Source organism: Protomyctophum bolini (genome assembly GCF_963924005.1).
Source record: "Protomyctophum bolini genome assembly, chromosome: 1".
Taxonomy (NCBI): Eukaryota; Metazoa; Chordata; class Actinopteri; order Myctophiformes; family Myctophidae; genus Protomyctophum; species Protomyctophum bolini.
In genome coordinates this window covers 1,029,945-1,054,747 of record NC_137862.1, presented here as the reverse complement: position 1 = coordinate 1,054,747, position 24,803 = coordinate 1,029,945, and the positions used below count along the sequence as shown (strand labels likewise).

The following is a 24,803-nucleotide window of genomic DNA, read 5'->3' as shown; positions in this document are numbered from 1 at the left end:
CCTGACAACCAATAGGGAGAGTCTCACGGTGTCATGAAGGGAGAGAGTCCCCCCCCTCTCTCTCTCTCTCTCTCTCTCTCCCCCCCCCTCCCTCTCTCTCTCTCTCTCTCTCTCTCTCTCTCCCTCACTCTCTCTCTCTCTCTCTCTCTCTCTCTCTCTCTCTCTCTCTCTCTCTCTCTCTCTCTCTCTCTCTCTCTCGGTCTGCCCCATAGCAGGCAAGCAGCGCCGTTCATTCGTGGAACTAAGACCACACACACACTTCATTGGTCTTTAGTTTCTACTGAATAACAACCTGTAGTCTACAGTCACGCTGCTGCGTCGGATGTACAGTAGCCTCTAACGCAACCTATCCAGGAGTTTTTTGGGACATATTTTTACTTCTTTGGATCTATAATATCGAAGCGCCGCGCGTCAAACGGACTGTTGTTTTAAAACATGCAGGTGGGGCAGAGATCACCGTGTTGGAGACAACTGCAGGCGTCCTTTTTCAGACTCCTGTGTCTCATTCCCACAGGATTCCCCGTCCGGAGTGTCGACATGCAGCGGGCTACCGACAACATCACCATCCGACAGGGAGACACAGCCGTGATCAGGTAGGAGGACCCCCTTCTCTATGCTTTTAATACTCCGGCTGGTGGAGCAATAACTTGTCTTTACTTCTTGACTGTATATGCGCGCTCCTCTCCTCAGCACGCAGCACCCATACGCCCCACACACACACACACACACACACACACACTTTCCTCCACAAAACAATGAAAACAGACCGAACGAGGCTAACCGAACACATTTGTTTTTGTTTTGACTAGCATGTGCTCTGTATACAACATGGGAAAGAAAACAAACAGAGTGGATGAATGTCCAAGCGGTTGTTAATTGTGACTGATTTGATTTGAATTGGATGCATTCGTTCCGTTGGTTGCTGAACGCATGCGTTAAGTTTATCGTGCTTTATAAACACGTGGACGACAGACGTATATCTCGGACTGATTGTGGCTGAGGAGGAAAGTTAAAACAGCTGGTGATGCCTATCGCTGTGTTTGGACGAAAGAAAATGAGTGTACTGCAATATGAATGAATCAACGCACGCAGCATTGTGTCTATAGGCTGATATTATATTCTGCACCGGGTGGTAGAACGTCATAATTTCTTGCACACCTGCTATAATTACAATGATTCACTCACGCTCCTCCTCCGGTCTGTTTGCTTTTTAAGTGTATCGGATCAGTTCTCTACTCTGAAACTCTACCATTTGCAGAAAGCCTTTAATCTTGTCAGTGGACACGTAACGTATAGACGTGACTCCAGGCGTGTGTTTGTGACGGTTATATAAAAGGCTTTATGTGGATGTAAAGTAAACAAGGCTCCTTATTTCCTCTACTCCTCCACACCCGCCTTGTGTGTGTGTGCTTGCGTGTGTGTGTGTGTGTGTGTGTGCGCGCGCGTGTGAGAGTGAGATGAGGTATGGGGGGCAGTATATGCGACTTAAATGTTAGAATATTTGGCATCCTTATGAACAATATTTCATATACAGTATACTAGGCTACACACACATACGGTGGCTCGCTAAATCTGCCCCACCCTCAACATTCAACATGCACTTTTGTGATGTCATGGACAGTGGAAGTCTGCAGGAAAGCTCAGCCAAACTCATACAAGACGTATAGTCGCCTAACAATTCTTACAGTATATGCTCAATATTATAGGCCTACATTTAGTTTCACAGTTAACAGTAGAGAGGTTTCCAGAGCATTGCATAATAGGCATTTACAAATTACAATGTACGTAGATCATGTATGTAGATAGTAGTACAATATATGTAGATCAATATTAAACTAAGTACAGTCTAAGTACAGTCGGTACAGCATGCACAACTAATATTAGTCACAATAGAAAACCCATTTTCACATATAGGGTAGTAGGTACTAACCTGACGCTGCCAGATGAGGGCGGTATTGCGGAAACATATTCCCCAACACAACACTCATCTGGGATCTCTGACGGAGTTGAGCCCTGAGTCAGATCTGCTTCGTACCGAACCAATCAGCGTGAGCTAAAGGCGGGATGCGGATGTGACGGTATATAGACACGTCGATATGATTGGTTGTGTTTGCACGCCCACACGGTGATAGACAGACGCTCCCATCCAATCATCTACCATGTATCTTGAAAAAAAGGAACAACCCCGTCATCGAATTTGCTTCCGCGATCCCAGATCCAAATAAGCTGTGAAACAAATTTGTGTAGCAAGCTTTTTGGATCTGGCAGCGTCAGGTTAAGTAGGTACACCCTCACAAAAAACATGCAGTAATCCTGGTCTCTAAACTGCCTCCCCCTGGCCAGCCGGGGCGCCTGATGGAGGGGAAAGGAACTGGTTGGAATAACGTGTTCCTTCCACGCGCTACGTCCAACCAGGGAAACTCCCCCCTGTCAGGTGTAAAGGAGCAACTTGGACACTCAGGCATGAAGGAAGCATGAGTTAAGTCCGTTGCTCTCCCCTTGTCCCCCATATATGGGGACTAGGTTGGTCTCCCCTTGTCCCCCATATATGGGGACCAGGTTGGTCTCCCCATGTCCCCCATATATGGGGACTAGGTTGGTGGAGGGTGTGTAGAGCCCAGGATCACATTAGATGATTGACACAGGGGTGAAAAATGGGTTACAAAATCGTGGGATAAAAAATATATATATAATATAAAAGGAGCAGAGACTGTGTGCTCTTTGTGACCTGGGAGTTGTAGAGGATGAGTTTCATATAGTTTTCTATTGTCCACTATTATATACCATGATTTAAGAAAAAAAATATTTGAAAAAAATGCAGGATAAGAACCCAGATCTGTTTTGGATGTCTGTTTTGGGTGTTTTATGTTAAATTGGTTGTTCAGTAATGACGTTTTTGTTTTTGGAAAATTCATAGAGAAGGCATGGCAGTTATACGTTGGAGAACGATGTATCCATGAGTAACTGTCTATTTGTGTATGTGTATTATTATTATATATGTACAATTTTGTGAGTGTCTTGTATAAGCCCGTGCGGGCTGGGCATCTTATGATGTAGGACACTTTAATAAAAACTCTATCTATCTATAAATAAATAAATAAATACAAATTTCCATAAGCTTCACACAACAATACACAATAAGAGAGCAATAACAGGCCATGAGACATATTATTATTATTATTATGAGACATCAGCAGGGATATCTCTCCTCCATAACAACATTCACAGTAGAACCACACAATACTGTACTATATAGACTGTCAAATGCACACACACACACGCACGCACGCACGCACGCGCACACAGAGCGAGAGTATAATAAATCCACATAATGGATTAAACTGATTCCTGGGGGTGAACAGGTTCCTTCCATTCAATTATACTATAGGATCCAATTAGTCATTAGCCCATTCTGAACGGGAACCCATTTTGGTGTTCTAGCATCATGTCATGCTTTAGCTATTGAAAAATAGCAGATCTACAAGCTCATAGCGCGCCACCGAGTGGCGCGCTACGAGCTTGTAGGTCTGCTATTTTTTTGAAAAATCGAAGAACGACCGAGTGACACTTTTTTAATCTGATCTCAGGTCAGAATGGGTTAATCAGACCAGTGTGTTGTCCAGTGGAAACCTCGTATGAATCTGATCTCAGGTCAGAATGGGTTAGAGACTCATTGAGCAGTGAACTTGGCCAGAGATGACGGTTTCACCGTATCAGTGCTGTGTGTGTGTGTGTGTGTGTGTGTGTGTGTGTTCGTGCGGCCGTGCGTCCGTGCGCTCATGGGTGTGTGTTTGTGGTCTGTTTCCAGCGGTTGAGTCATCCCCTGTAGTAACACCAGTATATTATACCGTACATACAGTGTGACACTGACTCTAACACTGCTCAGAGATTCTATGGCATTTTCTACTATTAATATTTGGCCTGGGCTGTGGCTCAGCGGTCCATGAGGCACCTTGGCTGGTAAATGCCGCGGGTTCGACTCCCGATCCCGACGGCCTTAACTGCATGTCACCCCCCCCCCCCCTCCCCATCTCTCTCCCCATTTCCTGTCAGCCTACTACTGTCTGTCCCTCCATAAAAAAAATATGAATGCTACAAAATTATTAACCCATTTTGGCCTGACCTCGAAATTAATTAAAATAAAAGTTTTCTAAATCATGACAATTTTCGGAAAGATTTGAGGGACGTTTTAAAGATTTTTTTCAAAAAATAGCAGACCTACAAGTTCGTAGCGTGCCACTCGGTGGCACGCTGTGAGCTTGTAGATCTGCTATTTTTCCATAGCTAAATTATAGTATAATGTTTAAAACACCAATATATATTTATAGCGGTATTCGTCCTCCACTAATGATCGTCCACTCCACACCGATGATCAGTTACTGAGGGAATATATCATAACCATTTGTTTGTTTAGATTGACTTCAGTCTTTACTTATTGTCTGTGTTGTTTACACTATAATAAAAAAACTCTCCTAATGCCTTCGGCCTGGTGGAGACGAGAATAAATACAAAGAATTGACACCCATTTTTCCCCCGCTGACAAATTGGATAGGGTTGGAAAGAGAATGCAGCTGAAGGGCGACAATGTGAGGTCTGGGCTGGGAGCCACAGTGTGCTGTGGCCTGGTGATGTGTTGAAGGCAGAAAGAGACCTAGATTTGATTCCGTGAAAGGCTGAGCAGATATAGGTGACCCTGGAGGTGTAATAAATACACCCTGCTCTGCTTCAGCGCTGCAGCCTGCAGGTCCACTAAGTGTTCTGGTTCTACAGACACAGAGACATCATAGAGAAACAAAGCATGGGGTCCAGATACGAACAGAACCCAGAGCGACAGACTTTATACTGTTGAATTGAGTTTACTGAGGGGGAGCAATGATGGCACACTAAGTGCGTGGAAAGTAACTAAGTGCACTATACTGTACTATTTTAGTTTCTATGCTGTCTCCGTGCTCAGACGCACCCACCCACCCACCCACCCACCCACATAGTCACTTAAGGAAGTGGTTGCACCGCTTCCTTAAAGGAGAATTCCATACTAAAAGGCCTTCTTACCTTTCTTTGTAGTCGTTACGTCCCCACCAAAGAGGTCCAGGTGTTATTTTGTGCAAAAACTCCTTATTGGCTATATTTCCCGTACCATAAGCCCTAAATTAATTGCATTGAATTGAATGGGAATTGAATGGGGGCTATGGGGTGTTGTGCTAATTCGCTTATTTCCATCAAAAGAAGTAGTAAAGTGTGCCGCTTGGGATATTATTTACATTATGAAGAGAGGATATATACAAAAGATATATAATTTTGAGCGATGGAAATAAGCGAATTAGCACCCCATAGCCCCATTCAATTCCCATTCAATGCAATTCATTTAGGGCTTATGGTAGGGGAAATAGCCAATTAGGAGCTTTTGCACAAAATAACACCTGGACCTCTTTGGTGGGGACGTAACAACTACAAAGAAAGGTAAGAAAGCCTTTTAGTATGGAATTCTCCTTTTAAAAGGTTTAAAAAAGTTAAATCTGGTTTGAAATGACAAAACCTTGCAGGTTTCTGAACCGTCCACACTTTTAACACTGTACAATTCTCAGTGTTAATTAGTGATGCACCGAATATTCGGCTGCAGAAAATATTCGGCAGAAAATGGGCTAAAAATGCATTTTCGGCCTATTCGGTTACGGCACAGAATAGGCAGAAAATCACCGAATAGTGTATGCAATTAATGCATTAAAAAAAGAGCTGAATAAATGTTTTATGGACCCATAAATTAGGTACTGTAGCTTTAAGGTACGGCCATGACAGCAATGGTATAGGAAATAAATAATATAATATTAATCATATTTGATATTCGGTTTTCGGCCGACTGTTTCCTATATTCGGTATTCGGTTTCAGCCAAGAATTCTGTCAAGGAAATGTGGAATACCTAAGTTGTACATTTAAGGACATCATAAACCAAACCATGAGAAGCTGTTTTCTGTGACCTGTGACTTGTGTGGTCTGGAGGGGTCTTCTGATGTCATGTGTTAAGACCCACCTACTCCCTGAAGTCTAACTGAGATGTGGGGAGTCAGTACGTGGTGTTCCATTGTAACGCTTCACTGCTGTCTCCGTATTCGAATACAATTTATTCCAATACTCTGAAACTCTGAATTGTGTCTGTCTCCTTATTTTGTTATAAGTGCTCACCGAAAGATTTCTTTAACAATTTCCCTTTCGGTGCATCCCTAGTGTTAATGTCTACTGTACTCTGTTGAGAAACAACAGTCAGTGCTATACAGGCATAAAAATAATAACAGTTAATCTCTCGCTGCCTTCGGCTGAACGGAGGGTCAGGAGGTTAATCTGGTTGTTGTGAAGCAATCATCCGTATCAGATGGCCTTAAATGAACCAACTATTCTACCCAACAGTGAGCCAGCCATATGTTGTGCATGTATTGTATATACAGCGCCAAAGTCCTGACGTAACTCGCTCGTCCCCTCAATTCCCCCCCTGGTTCACGGAAGTTATTTCTCTATGGAGAATAACATGGGCTCATCTTAAAATCGTTTCATATAAGCGTTGTGGTCCAAAAATAAACTAGCTGTCTCTGCATTATTGTCAGGGAGGTGTCTCTGTATCGTTTGCGACAATCAGTCACTCATATATGATATACAGTCTGTTTCTAGCGAAAATGTAACTAATTCAGTAGCAGTAACATTAGCGTTTTCTCTCAGTCAGTTGATTCTTCATATCCATATGAGTGAAACACAGTTCTTATATGAGGCGATCTACCAGTAAGACGCGCAAACGTGGGAAGCGAACGCAGCTGAGACCCTGCAGATCATGTCTGTCTGTCTGTGTGTCTGTCCCGCTGTTACTGTATATGTGGACCTGGCCCCTTTTGTGCCCATATATGGAGCTGAGTGGACCTGGCCCCTTTTGTGCCCATATATGGAGCTGAGTGGACCTGGCCCCTTTTGTGCCCATATATGGAGCGGAGTGATTGCTTATGCAACACACTCCATATTTGGATAGCGGGACAGACACACGGACAGACAGACAGACATGATCTGCTAGGTCTCATAGTAAGTGCTCACTGCGTTCGCAAAAATCCCCCTATGGGGATTACAATGCAAATAAAAAGTACATGAACCCGTGTATTAGCGCTCTCTACCGATATTGACGTCAGACTTCGGTGCTCTATTGTATCACTGTTGATTCAACACACTAAAGTTTAGATTGTTGACTTTGTAACTCATACTGGTTGTCTCTCATTGGTCGGTTCACTGACTTATGTATTTATTTAGTAGAGTTCTCTTCTAAGGTGAACTATAACTGGGGTTGATACAATTAGACAGAAAAGAGCAAGAATGTGTCTTGAATAAGTAGAGAATAAAACACAATGTTCTTCAATGTATAGAATCGTTTAATCTGTGTATCAAGTCCATTTCGTGATCTCTGCCGCCTGCCGGCAACTTAACCCATTCTGAACGGGAACCCATTTCGGTGTTGGCATCATGTTGTGCTTTAGCTATTGAAAAATAGCAGATCTACAAGCTCGTAGCGCGCTACGAGCTTGTAGGTCTGCTTTTTTTTGGAAAAATCGAAGAACGACTGACATTTTTAGAATCTGATTTAAGGTCAGAATGGGTTAATCAGACCTAGTGTGTGTCCAGTGGAAACCTCGTATGAATCCGATCTCAGGTCAGAGTGGGTTAAGCATCGGTTGTCCTTCAACAGCTGAATGTGGTATCACTGGACATATAGAGTAGGCTACTGTATATGAGGGCTCAAGGTTCAAGGTTATAGCTTTTGCGGGAAATTGGTTTGCAGCCAGATCATAGCAAAAGTGCATTAGTGGGCAGTATTATGTGCAAAGAGGGGCCAGCATAAAGTGCTATTTGCTGTTCAGCAGTTGAATAATAGCAGCCACGGGAACAAAGGATGATTTGAGGAAGTATACAAGGCTACAGGTTGAATCCCTACAGCTCATCCTGGCTGCGCGTTGACACTGAACGTTTAGATTGTTGATGTCTTTATATCTCATTGGGCGGTTCACTGACTTTTATGTATTTATTCAGTAGAGTTTTCTTCTAAGGTGAACTAACTTACTGGGTTGATACAATTAGACAGAAAAGAGCAGAATGTGTTCTTGAATAAGTAGAGAATAAAACACAATGTTCTTCAATGTAGAATCGTTTAATTTCTATGGCTTTCAAGTCTATTTCATGATCTCTGCCGCCTGCCGGCAACTTAACCCATTTTGGCAGGAACCCCTTTTGATGTTTTAAGCATCATGTTATGCTTTATCTATTAAAAAAATAGCAGATCTACAAGCTCATAGCGCGTCACCGAGTGGCGCGCTACGAGCTTGTAGGTCTGCTATTTTTTGAAAAATCGAAGAACCACTGACATATAGAAACATAGATTTTTCAGAAAACTGTCTGGATGTAGAAGAAATGTATAGAATCGTTCCCAGGTCAAAATGTCCTTCAACAGCTGAATGTGGTATCATTGGACATACAGTATAGAGTAGTCTACTGTATATGAGGGCTCAGGATGTACAGTATACAAGGTCACAGGTTCAATCTCCAGCTCATCCAGGCTGCGTGTTGACACTGAACCATCACTGATGAGAGTTATCTGATGGTCCAATAAGCAGGCTGTACGTCACGTACGTCATGGAATCATAAGATCTGGCATATGTTATTGCCCCGGGATACTTATCCCAAATTGAATGGTCATGTGATTAGATATGCATATGAACGGCAAAGATATATATGAAAGCAAATACGACCTGTTTACATCACGAATCAGATTGGATCACATCAGTCCGCTGATCCAGGCGCCCCTTGAAGCGCAGCCCAGAGGGGTCGTCTGTCCTGGAGAATTCTGACGTGTCTCTACTACTTTTTCAGACACTCTATAGGAATCTTTCTGTCACTCTGTGACCTTTGCTTGACCACAGCTACGTAGGGTGCACACTCTTATGAGTAACGGTAAACTGCTTAAAAGGTCTACTTTATCCCAACAGCAGCTTGGTGGCTTGCAGTTCCTTGCATGTTTCCCTCCGTCATCAGTGTCAATGGGTGAATGTGACGTATATTGTAATGGCTGCGATTGGCAGCAGCTTGCACAGATAGTCACCAAGTGGTGCTATAAAGCACCTGCCCTTTTGCCCTCTCAAAACAGCAAAAAGTGCCGTTTTGAATCGTCTAATATATAATGTATGCCCCAAATAATCTATAAATATCACACACTATTAAAGTATTAACACATTCTGAACGGGAACCCTGTTCTAGATCTGCTATTTTTTCAATAGCTAAAGCATAACATGATGCTATAACACCAAAAGGGGTTCCGCCGCCCAAAATGTGTTAAACACATCAAGCCTAAAATATATCATTCCTAATGACGTTGGAACTGTGGACGTCCTCTGTCTCTCCTCTCTCCACCGCTGAGGGGTAGAAGGACCATTAGACGTTGTGTCTCTGTGTCTGCATGTCTCTGTGTCTCTGTGTCTGTGTCTGTGTCTCTGTGTCTCTGTGTCTGTGTCTCTGTGTCTGCATGTCTCTGTGTCTCTGTGTCTGTGTCTGTGTCTCTGTGTCTCTGTGTCTGTGTCTCTGTGTCTGCATGTCTCTGTGTCTCTGTGTCTGTGTCTGCATGTCTCTGTCTCTCCTCTCTCCACCGCTGAGGGGTAGAAGAACCATTAGACGTTGTGTCTCTGTGTCTGTGCCTCTGTGTCTCTGTGTCTGTGTCTCTGTGTCTGTGTCTCTGTCTCTGTGTCTCTGTGTCTGTGTCTCTGTCTCTCCTCTCTCCACCGCTGAGGGGTAGAAGAACCATTAGACGTTGTGTCTCTGTGTCTGTGTCTGTGTCTCTGTCTCTGTGTCTGTGTGTCTGTGTCTGTGTCTCTGTGTCTGTGTCTCTGTCTCTGTGTCTCTGTGTCTGTGTCTCTGTGTCTCCTCTCTCCACTGCTGAGGGGTAGAAGAACCATTAGACGTTGTGTCTCTGTGTCTGTGTGTCTCTGTGTCTCTGTGTCTGTGTCTCTGTCTCTGTGTCTGTGTGTCTGTGTCTCTGTGTCTGTGTCTCTGTGTCTGTGTCTCTGTGTCTCCTCTCTCCACCGCTGAGGGGTAGAAGAACCATTAGACGTTGTGTCTCTGTGTCTGTGTCTCTGTCTCTGTGTCTGTGTGTCTGTGTCTCTGTGTCTGTGTCTCTGTCTCTCCTCTCTCCACCGCTGAGGGGTAGAAGAACCATTAGACGTTGTGTCTCTGTGTCTGTGTCTCTGTGTCTGTGTCTCTGTGTCTCTGTGTCTGTGTCTCTGTGTCTCTGTGTCTCTGTGTCTCTGTGTCTGTGTGTCTGTGTCTCTGTGTCTGTGTCTCTGTGTCTCTGTGTCTGTGTCTCTGTGTCTGTGTCTCTGTGTCTGTGTCTCTGTGTCTCTGTGTCTGTGTATCTGTGTCTGTGTATCTGTGTCTCTGTGTCTGTGTCTCTGTGTCTGTGTGTCTGTGTCTCTGTGTATCTGTGTCTGTGTATCTGTGTCTGTGTATCTGTGTCTCTGTGTCTGTGTCTCTGTGTCTCTGTGTCTGTGTCTCTGTGTCTGTGTAACTGTGTCTCTGTGTCTGTGTCTCTGTGTCTGTGTCTCTGTGTCTGTGTCTCTGTGTCTGTGTCTCTGTGTCTGTGTCTGTGTCTCTGTGTCTGTGTCTCTGTGTCTCTGTGTCTGTGTCTGTGTCTCTGTGTCTGTGTCTCTGTGTCTGTGTCTCTGTGTCTGTGTCTGTGTCTCTGTGTCTCTGTGTCTCTGTGTCTGTGTCTCTGTGCCTCTGTGTCTGTGTCTCTGTGTCTGTGTCTCTGTGTCTGTGTCTGTGTCTGTGTCTGTGTCTCTGTGTCTCTGTGTCTGTGTCTCTGTGTTTCTGTGTCTGTGTCTGTGTCTGTGTCTCTGTGTCTGTGTCTCTGTGTCTCTGTGCCTCTGTGTCTGTGTCTCTGTGTCTGTGTCTCTGTGTCTCTGTCTCTGTCTCTGTGTCTGTGTCTCTGTCTCTGTGTCTGTGTCTCTGTGTCTCTGTGTCTGTGTCTCTGTGTCTGTCTCTGTCTCTCCTCTCTCCACCGCTGAGGGGTAGAAGGACCATTAGCGGTTGTGTCTCTGTGTCTGTGTGTCTGTGTCTGTGTGTCTGTGTCTGTGTCTCTGTGTCTGTGTCTCTGTGTCTGTGTCTCTGTGTCTGTGTCTCTCTGTCTCTCCTCTCTCCTCACACCGAGGGGTAAAAGAACCATTAGCGGTTGTGTCTCTGCCAGCTTCACGTTCCATTTGCCCCCCAGGAAAAAAACAGAAAGAACATCAATCATGGCATATTATTAACTAATTTTGTGCGGGAACCCCCTTTTGGTGGTGTTGGCATTATGCTATGCTTTAGCTATTGAAAAATAGCAGATCTACACAACTACAAGCTCGTAGCGTGCCACCGAGTGGCACGCTTACGAGCTTGTAGTTTATTTAAAAGAAAATCCATATTTACATGACGGTAAAATTACGATATTGGGTATTATCGGTATTCTATATTATTTATACACTCCACGATCTTACAGATATTGATTTCAAATATCGCGGTAATATCGATATATTGCCCAAGCCTAATATTTACCACCTTTTCCACAATAGTTCCACCTTTTTAATTGCTTTTTTTCCTGTGTTTTCTCGTTGCACAGTCGGTGTGGCCTCAAGCTGAATTATTGCCATCCGGGGGGATTTAATATCCTGGAAAATGACAATAGCTAATTAAAGCATTAATGACTCCGTCTGTGTGATTGCTGCTTCGCCTCTGGGTGAAATATCGGAGCTTTGACAATAATCTGCCTCTGACTCATTATTCTCAGTGAATATCATGTGTGTTGCTTTGTGATTTTCCCTGCAGGACCCATGTCACAGTTAACCCATTCTGACCTGAGATCAGATTCTAAAAATGTCTTCCACATCCTGACATTTTTCTGAAAAACCTTATGTTTCTGTATCAGTGGTGCTCAATATTTCATGTCAAGGACCCCAAAAATTATATGTAATATGCCTCCGCCCCCCCATCTGAAAATATGTTGTTTGGACCTCCCAGAAGCAAAGATGTTAGTTAAAATGTTCACTCTGTAATAATATATATTCAAAGATTTGAGGCATATTTTCACGATTTTTCAAAAATAGCAGACCTACAAGCTCGTAGCGCGCCACTCGGTGGCGCGCTATGAGCTTGTAGATCTGCTATTTTTCAATAGCTAAAGCACAGCATAATGCTAACACCCAAAAGGGGTTCACGCCCAGAATGGGTTAAATCCCCAGATCTCTGCTTCTAATTTGAGTTTGAGATTTGCAGTATTTGAACGCAGCCTGCTAGAGGCTCAGACATCGCAGGAGGTGAATTAGACTAATCTGCCCCAAGGAGCACCGTGACCACATGCACTTATTTGTATTTGTATCTTCATTATTGAATGTTTGACTATTATTGAACCCTGATGATTATCTTTCATGAAAGATAAAAGCAATTACGTTGCAACAGTTCCAACTGTGCACTCCCAAATAACCTCCCCGTGTGGTATTTACTGCAATTAGTACAGCATACTGTACAGCATACTGTACAGCATTTAGTCCATTAAACATTTGAACCCCTTTTGGTGTTATCATTATGCTATGCTTTAGCTATTGAAAAATAGCAGATCTACAAGCTCATAGCGCTATGAGCTTATGGAGCTTGTAGGTCTGTTATTTTTGAAGAATCGTGAAAAGTGACGAAAGTGATGAAAGTGTTTGAGAACGACTGACATAGAAAAACTGCTTTTTCAAGAAAACAGTCAGGATTTAGAAGACATTTGCAGAATCCTTCCCGGGGTGCATACTTAGTTTAGAGTGACTATTCATTGGTTAGACATGGGTTAAGGTTAGGTTTAGGTGTGCTGCCCCTGAGGGTTTGAGATAGGTTGTAGTTGTATAGGACTAATGACTGGTCTAACCAATGACTAGTCTAAACCAAAAACTGTCTAAACTAAGTACTGCACCCTCGTTCCAGGTCAAAATGGGTTAATTTTAACGACCCAGTTCAGCATACTTACAAAGTTATAGCTGCGTTGAACACACATTCATTGGGGGGTCAGTTCAGAGGAACTCAGTATTAATACAATCATATAATCCTCTCCGCTCCATCCTGGGCAAATCCATTTCATTTCATTTCATTGCTGATGTAACAGCGAAGGTCCAGAGGTGACCGACCGGCCCTAGAGCGACTCTGGAACGGCCCACCCATCCATGTCTGGCTGCTCTGCCCCCTCATTAGAGGCCCACCCATCCATGTCCGCTCTGCCCCCTCATTAAGAGGCCTTTAAATCCGTACTTCTTCACTGTGGCCTTTGACACTGCTTGATTTTATATTTTGTGTAGCTTTGTATTTCTCCAATTCTGCAATTTTGCCAATGATGTTGTTCTGTTGCTCTCAGACAGACAGACAGACAGACAGACAGACAGACAGACAGACAGACAGACAGACAGACAGACCTGCCCCTTTTGTTCCATTCCTAAGACAATAATGCTGCTGCTCTGACAAAAACTCGAATCAATAATCGGCACAACTGATGATATTTCTAATGAGTGATTAATCCGTTCTCAAATCTTCTATTAACGGTGTTATGACCTTATGGCTCTTGGGCCACAACAAAGACAGGAGGAAGACACACGGCTGTTTAAAAAAAGTGCACAAACCAATATTTACTTACAACATAAACAACTTAAAGGTATATTCAGTGATTTCACTTAATTCAAATATCACTTATTTTTTTTGTTTTGTTGTGATAATCCTCTCTACTATAGAGTGTGCTGACCATATAAGGAGTTCCTCCCTGTCCCCAGTTAACCCCTGGGGGGGTCAAAAAAACCTTAGGTTTAGTTTTTGACTCTCTATCCTGATTGGACGAAGGCTTAGGTCCCACAGCCAAAAACGAAACCTAAAGTTTTTTGAGTGAAATCACTGAATATACCTTTTAATATGCATCGAACAATACTAACACACTGAGTGTAGTGTAGTGTGGGGTGTTGAATGGTGCTCTCATGGAAGGAGACACAGAGAGAGAGAGAGAGAGAGAGAGAGAGAGAGAGAGAGAAGCCAGCCTCACCATCTTGGTGAACAGCTCTCTTTTCTTGTATTTCTTTCCAGAGCCGTGTCTCTGCATGTCTCCGACAGCTTTCCTGTTTCATGTGAGGACTTTATTAACACATTTTTACCTGCGGGAACGATTCTGCAAATGTCTTCAACATCCTGACAGTTTTCTGAAAAAAGCCTATGTTTCTATATGTCAGTCGTTCTTCGATTTTTACAAAAATAGCAGACCTACAAGCTCGTAGCGCGCCACTCGGTGGCGCGCTATGAGCTTGTAGATCTGCTATTTTTCAATAGCTAAAGCACGACATGATGCTAACACCAAAATGGGTTCCCGTTCAGAATGGGTTAACACATTTTTACCTGGAAACGATTCTGCAAAAGCCTATGTTTCTATATGTCAGTCGTTCTTCGATTTTTCAAAAATAGCCAGACCTACAAGCTCGTAGCGCGCCACTCGGTGGCGCGCTACGAGCTTGTAGATCCGCTATTTTTCAATAGCTATAAAGCATAGCATAATGCTATAACACCAAAAAGGGGTTCGCGCCCAAAATGGGTTAACACAGCAGCAGCTGGATGAAGTTGTAACTCTCTCATCTCATCTGCAATTCCCCTGAGCGGTAGCGGGGGTGTGATCCAGGCTCACTGCGTAAAAGTGTGTCAATAATTCACTCACAACTTTGTTTCTCTGCATAACTCAGTCACGGAACCTCCTGTACTGTTAACGGGAGGTTAAGCGTCTGCCGTCTGTGTTCACAGAAAAGGATTTTCTTTTTTTTAGCTGCCAGCTGTTATAGTTGTGGAGAGCAGCGGTGGTGCTCATAAATGCTACATTTGATCCTCCTGACGCCGTCTGACTCTGACAAGCTGTTGTTTATTTACCGTGATTGACAACCTATCTTTGTAGGTAATAATAATAATAATACATTTTATTTATAACGCACTTTTCATTCGCAAGAGTCTCAAAGTGCTACAGCAGTGAACAATAGCAAAATAAACAATACAGTGAGGACATGAATAACAAAAAAAAATAAGCAAGGGTGTAGAAGTGCCCGGGATCGAACCCATGAACTTGTGGTCCGAGAGGCTCTATCGACTGAGCTAATGGTCAAGAAGACTCAATACATGCTCTGTGTACTTTGTCCCCAAACTACTCACCATAACAGACTCAATACATGCTCTGTGTACTTTGTCCCCAAACTATACTCACCATAACAGAGGTTGCTTTTAAAGGCCAGTCTAGTCCTGTTGACTTCCACTTAACAATGCAGAGACTTCTCTTGGTCAAACCAGACAGTCACATGGTATACCTAATTACTGTACCTATTACAGACACAGATGACGTGGGGGCACTTACTGTACGTGTGTGGTCATTAACAACCGCGTGTGCGTGCGCGTCTGTCAGCACTATGCAGTCCCATGCATTAGCCTTCTGGCCCCTTAAAGCACACTGGCATTTTAATAGGATGTTTCCAAGATTCTGGTTAGAGAGGGAGTGACGTCTTCACTGCTTCCAAAACACCACCGGGAAGAAAAATTAAAACCCAACATGGGTTTGGTAGTAATTTGATGCTTGTACTGTATGAGCGTCTGAACACTTACTGTAAGTGCATATAAGACAAAAATGACTGGTATTGTCAACAACACATGGTAATACATATACTTAGTCACCAAGAAACATAAGTAATCATAAGTAAATCACAGGTAAAAGGACAACGGGCGCGTCCTTTATTACCAGAGAGAGAGAGATGTGCCGTGTGCTTTGAGACTCCACATGACTACGCTATTTGATGCAATCTCTCTCTCTCCCTCTCTCTCTCTCTCTCTCTCTCTCTCTCTCTCTCTCTCTCTCTCTCTCTCTCTCTCTCTCTCTCAATGAAACGGAGAGCAAAATATGGCTATACAGTCTGTCTGATATGCTGATATTATTGTTTATTATTGGATCCAGCATGCAGAGCCTTTGCTCTGCATATGATTTCCGGAGACCTTTGTCATCAGAGCACCTTAGAGATCTCACATTGTCTTTAAAATTGGCTTTAAAAGTCAAAGGCTATTCTAGCCTTGATGGGTAGCATTAACCCATTCTGAACGGTGTTAGCATCATGTTATGCTTTAGCTATTGAAAAAAAATAGATCTACAAGCTCATAGCGCGCCACCGAGTGGCGCGCTATGAGCTTGTAGGTCTGCTATTTTTTGAAAAATCTAAGAACGACTGACCTTTTTAGAATCTGATCTCGGGTCAGAATGGGTTAATCAGACTGCAGTGTGTGTCCAGTGGAAACCTCGTATGAATCTGATCTCAGGTCAGAATGGGTTAAAAGTGGCTGTCTCTCTGGTTCTATTTCAGTTTCACACACAGTACCTCTTGTCCACCAGCAGTGGATCCAAATGTCTCAATATAAGAGCAGGTTGAACTATAAGACCAAAGGTCAGTGGACAATCATTCTAATTAGTGTTTGTAATGAGTGCCCTTTGTTCCAATCAAAATGCTGCAGACATGGTCATGTTTATAGAACTGCCCTGTACACACACAGCCCTGACCTTAACTGTAGCACACACACACACCTGTGGAATGAATTGATGTTATCATGTTTATTTATATCTATCTGAAGTATCTTATATTATGTTCAAAAGACAGTCCATTGATGGTCTGATCGTTGAAGTTCAAACCATGAGTTATTTTCATAATCAAATGCCACTATGACAAACCCATCAAGTGAACCCTAGTTATAATTTTTGTCTTTTTGTGTCTTTATGTTATCCATCCAGACGAATTGACATCACGATTCTCATACGATTCACATTTTGTCCAGGAAAATATATATTGTCTTTAGTCTGTAGCTGCTGAACATTATGCTACATTCAAAAGGTGGCACTGACACTGTGGCTTTAAACAGACAACATCAAAGTGCTTTACTTGCACGCACGCACGCACACACACACACACACGCACGCACGCACGCACGCACGCACGCACGCACGCACGCACGCACACGTGTGTGTGTTCCTATAATGTTTGATCCCCAGACAGACACGTTAATGGTCCTCCTCTAACAGAAAGGGTTAAAAGGATTATCCTCCTCCTTGGTTATCCAATCAAGCGTGTCAGAATCCACCACCGAGGATTGGTGGATGGATGCTCTCCATTGGCTCTCTGCTCCTCTGGGTCATGTGACTCTGTCTCTGCTAAAATGCCTATAAACTGCAACCTATAAGTCTAAAAGGTGGCTTTACTTTGGGTATTGACTCTTCAAAGTAATACAGTTGACCAAGTCAGTCAAGGACACAAGACATGCACCACCATGCAGCTGCATTGCATGCACCGGGATACTGCATGACAGTACCACTGTACCGTACTGTACAGTACCGTACTGTACTGTACCACTGTACAGTAGTACTGCATGACAGTACCACTGCCTATGAGTGCATAGGAGTCTGTTTCCCAGTGTCTCAGTGCTAGACTTAGGCCAGGCTATACTATATGAGTGCATAGGAGTCTGTTTCCCAGTGTCTCAGTGCTAGACTTAGGCCAGGCTTAACTCTGGTCCATAGCTCTAATGCGTGCATTAGAGCTATGTTACTCTCAACGTCCGCCGCTCGCATGAATGCAGATCAGCCTTTACTCTTTAGTGTAAATAAAAAGAACGTTTTTGCTACTCACCAAAACAAAGGCGGGTTGTGTCAATAGAAAGACTACTTTCCTTAGTGGAAGCACTCTGAGCCCCCCACCACACGTATAAACTGTACTTTTTGGGCAAAAAGGGATTTTGTTTCCACCGGAAAAAAAACATTTTTAGTTACTCCGCTGCGCCCTCTACTGATATTGCCCAGAGAACTGCCTCATAGAGGATATTTTTCCTCCGGTGAAGAAAAATCCCTTTTTGGCCAAAAAGTACCGTTTATGTGTGGTGGGGGCTCAGAGTGCGTCCACTAAGGAAAGTAGTCTTTCTATTGACACAACCCGCCTTTGTTTTGGTGAGTAGCAAAAACTGTGTTTATTGTGCACTGTGCAGGCATTATGAGGTGTGCACTGTGTTTATTGTGCACTGTGCAGGCATTATGAGGTGTGCACTGTGTTTATTGTGCACTGTGCAGGCATTATGAGGTGTGCACTGTGTTTGTTGTGCACTGTGCAGGCATTATGAGGTGTGCACTGTGTTTGTTGTGCACTGTGCAGGCATTATGAGGTGTGCACTGTGTTTATTGTGCACTGTGCAGGCATTATGAGGTGTGCACTGTGTTTATTGTGCACTGTGCAGGCATTATGAGGTGTGCACTGTGTTTATTGTGCACTGTGCAGGCATTATGAGGTGTGCACTGTGTTTATTGTGCACTGTGCAGGCATTATGAGGTGTGCACTGTGTTTATTGTGCACTGTGCAGGCATTATGAGGTGTGCACTGTGTTTATTGTGCACTGTGCAGGCATTATGAGGTGTGCACTGTGTTTATTGTGCACTGTGCAGGCATTATGAGGTGTGCACTGTGTTTATTGTGCACTGTGCAGGCATTATGAGGTGTGCACTGTGTTTATTGTGCACTGTGCAGGCATTATGAGGTGTGCACTGTGTTTATTGTGCACTGTGCAGGCATTATGAGGTGTGCACTGTGTTTATTGTGCACTGTGCAGGCATTATGAGGTGTGCACTGTGTTTATTGTGCACTGTGCAGGCATTATGCAAATGCCTCTCACTGCCTCTCCTGTGCTGGGTGTGTGTGTGTGTGTGTGTGTGTGTGTGGCTGCCGTGGTAATGATGTGTCTGTGGCTGTGGAAGAGAGATAACAAAGGATAATTCAGAATTACCACGTAACTTAGTTACTCCAAGTTATGTGGTGATTGTCTGCGTGCGTGCGTGCGTACTTGCGTCCTTACTTGCGTGCGTGCATGTGACAGATCATGTGCATGAGTGTGTGTGTGTGTGTGTGTGAAAGAGAGAGAGAGTGTGTGCAAGTGCGTGCGTGCGTGCGTGCGTGCGTGCGTGAAAACCGTGGTCATAGAGGATACACATCCAGTGCAAACATTATTTCACACTCGGACTGGAGTACTACTTTGATTTTCATCAAGACTAAAACGTTAAGAGTTTGTTTGAAGTATATGTTGCCATCTTTACTCTCCTGTGATTCATTCTCACTGATCTTTGCTGCTGTGACATCAGAGATCAATACTTATCTTTGATCTTTGAGGAGGAGAAATGGAAATGTCTGCTGTTGCCTCCATCTTACAAAGCAAGGATGGTCTTATAGCTGTTAAATGTTATCACACTTTCTGTCATAAAAGTGCAGTGTGCACTTTTAACCCATTCTGACCTGAGATCAGATTCATACTAGGGCTGTCAGTTCACCTCTATAATCCAATTCGAATTTCATTGCTTCATTATTTGTAATTTTCGAATATATTCGAATATTTACATTGTTTATTTTAGCTCATATTTAGCCTATAATAATACACGTGTGTCCCGGAATCTAATATTTTCACCTTTATTGCTGCTTACTTAATTGATTTGTTCAATCGTGCACAATTTAGGTAATTATCTCAGACCTAAGGCCCCTGGGAAGGCCTATAACATCTGAATAGTTGCTATTAGGCAAATTACTCGGAAATATATTTACTGTTGCTAAAGCTTGAAACTGTTATTCCAGTGTTTAAATAAACCAAACCAATGTCTTTTACATTATTTATTATACATAATCAAAAATACAGAATGGTAATATTTACAATGGATTTGTTTGCCTGTTGGCCTAATCTCTTGGTTGTGAGAATAGCAAGGTTTAACAGGACAGTAATGATCAGTGGTGATCAGTTAATGGATATCAGTTGGATATCAGTTAGATATCAGTTAGATCAGGTAATTAAAACCTGTATGGAAAACAAAGAAACACAAATAGCACATTATATTTACAGCTATTAAACCGGTATACTATATGCGATGATACATTGTTATTGTTATTGAAATAGATGAACATACCGTTAGTCCATTCAGATGTTTAATCGTGTGTTCACACGGCTCAATTCTTCGGTTGCAATTCTATCTAAAGCTTGGTCTCAATCAAGGATGTCTACTCAGTAGGTTGTGTTGAAGAAAAGAGAAAGAAAGATAGCTCTTTCTTGCTGTTAAACCCCTGGGAGGCGGACCTGACCTACCCAGGGGGTCGGTTGGTGTCCAGCTAAGGGGAACTCCCTGCTCCAGGATGCCATGGTTCATTTTATGCATGCAACATATAGCAAAAGCATCAAATGGTATGAATAACTCCACAACGTGGCTGGCATGTCTTGTGAGTTTTGGGAAGTGCAAGGTTTTTGACAGGTCTGCCTGCTGTGGACATTGAAACCCTGACCATTACACACGGGCAGACGCAACGATAAAGTCTATCATTCATTGTGAAGCCAGCAACAGGTTGATGCAAACAGACGTGTACAGTAGCTGCTCCAAATGATATTAGCATTCGTCTGTGTCTGCCCGTGTAAACGCAGCATTGTCCCCCCGCTGCGGAGAGGACCGTTGCCCCGTCGGCTAGAATGCTGTCGGAAAAAAGGCCGCCTCCCGTGTACCATAGTGTTATTAAGGAGGACTCCTTGGCGTTAAACTAATGTTAGCTCCCATGCTAACTAGTTGCTACCCTCGTCAGAAACAACACCACAGGTCGGGTGGAAGATGCTGATACCACTTTGCTTGTGCCCGTGGATGGGAAATGAGATTTAAAAGGCTATAGAAGCGTGGATGAAAGGCAAGCACAGATGTGCAATAAAGTTGTGTCATGAGACTGTATTATGATTTTCGTTCTACCGGCGATTTCTGTCTGTGTAGTATACTAGACGTATCTATGCATGTGTTACAAGGGTTTGTGTGTCTGTGATTAAAAGAGTTACAGCCAGTAAGCCCGCCCACCCTGTAGACTGTCTCTGATTGGCTTACCCTGAAATCTGGCCCTACGTTAGCCAATCATTGACCTCTTCTGCGACGTGACCGGACGTGCACCTTTTCACATGCAGTGGAAGCGGCCGTGGAGATTTCACAGCGGTAGATTCGTTACTCAATACATTTAGTGAGCGGATAAAATAACATAAAACAAAATAAATATATTAAATAGAATTAATAAATGATAAAAGCTCCATTTGAATGGCAATTTTAGCTTTCGAATATATATATATTTTTTAATATTCGAATTTCTTTCATATTATGAAATTCGTTCTGACAGCACTAATTCATACGAGGTTTCCACTGGACACACGCTGTTCTGATGAACCCATTCTGACCTGTGATCAGATTCTAAAAATGTCAGTCGCTCTTCGATTTTTCAAAAATAGCAGACCTACAAGCTCGTAGCGCGCCACTCGGTGGCGCGCTATGAGCTTGTAGATCTGCTATTTTTAAATAGCTAAAGCATAACATGATGCTAACACCGAAATGGGTTCCCGGTCAGAATGGGTTAAAGATGTTTGGGGTGATTGTAAGTTGCTTTATCCCGTATTCATTTCCATCTTCTCAACCCTTCCAGGGGTAGACAAGACATTTAGGGTCAGTGGATTGTCTAGAATAGATCTCTGGCCCCACCAATATAATCACTGGCCCGGGGATTTGTCAGAAAGGTTTTTTTTTTTCCTGAGATCGTATTCTAAAAATGCTGTCTTCTACATCCTGACAGTTTTCTGAAAAAGCTATGTTTTCTATGTCAGTGGTTCTTCGATTTTTCAAAAATACGATCAACAAGCAACGTAGCGCGCCACCGAGTGGCGCGCTACGAGCTTGTAGGTCTGCTATTTTTGAAAAATCGAAGAACGACTGACATAGAAACATGGCTTTTTCAGAAAACTGTCAGGATGTAGAAGACATTTATAGAATCTGATCTCAGGTCAGAATGGGTGAAAGACATAGTTATGACAACTCCTTTCACTTCAGTCCAATGACATGACCCACGTGACTGTGGCTGTTTACTTGGTCTGAAGTGTTTGAGAACCAACTGTCCTCAAGTAAGAATTATAGCAACAATAAACCGTAGCCAGAGGACTTCAGCTCATCTTCTCTCCAAACCAAACCATGACAGCAGACGCTCTGATGATTCCTCGTGGCTTCATCAGCCTCAGCCAGCCAGCTGGCCTGGATTCTGAAGTAATGATGATTTAGATCCATCAACATCTCTCTCTCGTTCTTTGGCCATCTGTCTGTACTGCTCTGAGAGCCAAGCTCCGAGAGAGCAGGGAGATTATCTGAAGGATAGATCAGTGGTTCTTAACCGCTGGTCCGGGGACCACCAGTGGTCCCAGAGAGGGGGGTTCCACGTGGTCCACAGCTATGTTATGGATTCTGAAAGTATTTATTTATTCCATTTCATAGTTTTCACGGTGTTCAAATGACCTTCGTCCATGTCTGAAGAAAAATAAACAACGCCCGTTGAGACGATCCACTTTGATTCTTTCACAGTTTGCCTGCATTATGTTATCTCTCCTAATGGTACCATTGGTACCACTGGTACCACTGCGTAAGATATATCTCCTAATGGTACCTACTGGTACCACTGGTACCTAATGGTACCTACTGGTACCACTGGTAACTACTGGTACCACTGGGTGAGATTAAACTAGTAGTGTTTTATCAGCCCTCGACCAGACTCAGTCTGTTTTGACTACCATCAACATTTTTCTTCTTTGCACACAGCTGACCTAATCAGTAATCGTTAACGGACCACTTCAGTGATTTTCAATCTATCTTCCGTCTGGCAACGATGGTGTCATTGCTGTGTTTGCGTGCGTGCGTGCGTGCGTGCGTGCGTGCGTGCGTGTGTGCGTGCATGCGTGCGTGTGTGTGTGCGTGCGTGCGTGCGTGACTGTGTCATTGATTGGATGTCATAAGCGTGGGTTGGTGGTTGGTACTAAAGATATGCAGCAATAGGATGTATGTTTTGGGGAAGGTGTCCCCTACACACACACACACACACACAGACAGACAGACAGACAGACAGACAGACACACACATAGAGAGCTATACCAGTATGACGAGGTGGTGCACCGGCCATTATATGGAGCGTGTCTTGAGTGTACAAAGTGTGACGAGAGGTCAGATCAACATATGGAATGTCAGCACATGTCAGCTCCATATATAGAGATCTACGGGTAGCAGCGGGGGAAGTGTACAGGGTTTGATGAGGACCCAGAGGGTAGTCTTACGTTAATGTACAGGGTTTGATGAGGGCCCATGTATGGGTAGTCTTAAGTTAATGTACAGGGTTTGATGAGGGCCCATGTATGGGTAGCCTTAAGTTAATGTACAGGGTTTGATGAGGGCCCATGTATGGGTAGTCTTAAGTTAATGTACAGGGTTTGATGAGGGCCCATGTATGGGTAGTCTTAAGTTAATGTACAGGGTTTGATGAGGGCCCATGTATGGGTAGTCTTAAGTTAATGTACAGGGTTTGATGAGGGCCCATGTATGGGTAGTCTTAAGTTAATGTACAGGGTTTGATGAGGGCCCATGTATGGGTAGTCTTAAGTTAATGTACAGGGTTTGATGAGGGCCCAGAGGGTGGTCTTAAGTTAATGTACAGGGTTTGATGAGGGCCCATGTATGGGTAGTCTTAAGTTAGTGTACAGGGTTTGATGAGGGCCCATGTATGGGTAGTCTTACGTTAATGTACAGGGTTTGATGATGACCCATGTATGGGTAGTCTTAAGTTAATGTACAGGGTTTGATGATGACCCAGAGGGTGGTCTTAAGTTAGTGTACAGGGTTTGATGAGGGCCCATGTATGGGTAGTCTTAAGTTAATGTACAGGGTTTGATGAGGGCCCATGTATGGGTAGTCTTAAGTTAATGTACAGGGTTTGATGAGGGCCCAGAGGGTGGTCTTAAGTTAATGTACAGGGTTTGATGAGGGCCCATGTATGGGTAGTCTTAAGTTAATGTACAGGGTTTGATGAGGGCCCATGTATGGGTAGTCTTAAGTTAATGTACAGGGTTTGATGAGGGCCCATGTATGGGTAGTCTTAAGTTAATGTACAGGGTTTGATGAGGGCCCATGTATGGGTAGTCTTAAGTTAATGTACAGGGTTTGATGAGGCCCAGAGGGTGGTCTTAAGTTAATGTACAGGGTTTGATGAGGGCCCATGTATGGGTAGTCTTAAGTTAATGTACAGGGTTTGATGAGGCCCAGAGGGTGGTCTTAAGTTAGTGTACAGGGTTTGATGAGGGCCCATGTATGGGTAGTCTTAAGTTAGTGTACAGGGTTTGATGAGGGCCCATGTATGGGTAGTCTTAAGTTAATGTACAGGGTTTGATGAGGGCCCATGTATGGGTAGTCTTAAGTTAGTGTACAGGGTTTGATGAGGGCCCATGTATGGGTAGTCTTAAGTTAATGTACAGGGTTTGATGAGGGCCCATGTATGGGTAGTCTTAAGTTAATGTACAGGGTTTGATGAGGGCCCATGTATGGGTAGTCTTAAGTTAATGTACAGGGTTTGATGAGGGCCCATATATGGGTAGTCTTAAGTTAATGTACAGGGTTTGATGAGGGCCCAGAGGGTACCCTTAAGTTAATGTACAGGGTTTGATGAGGGCCCATGTATGGGTAGTCTTAAGTTAATGTACAGGGTTTGATGAGGGCCCATGTATGGGTAGTCTTAAGTTAATGTACAGGGTTTGATGAGGGCCCATGTATGGGTAGTCTTAAGTTAGTGTACAGGGTTTGATGAGGGCCCATGTATGGGTAGCCTTAAGTTAATGT

The 24,803-nt window shown here is 43.5% G+C and overlaps 1 protein-coding gene across 1 annotated transcript in view; it reads left to right on the top strand.

Annotated features, from left to right (window-relative positions):
- The first annotated feature begins 409 nt into the window (after positions 1-409).
- The window catches only part of LOC308319123 (limbic system-associated membrane protein-like), a 214,852-nt gene continuing 190,458 nt past the window's right edge, over positions 410-24,803 (top strand). The window contains exon 1 of the mRNA XM_080768984.1: positions 410-593. Coding sequence (XP_080625110.1) covers positions 436-593 — 158 coding nt within the window. The 5' untranslated portion in view covers positions 410-435. The remainder of the gene's footprint in view (positions 594-24,803) is intronic.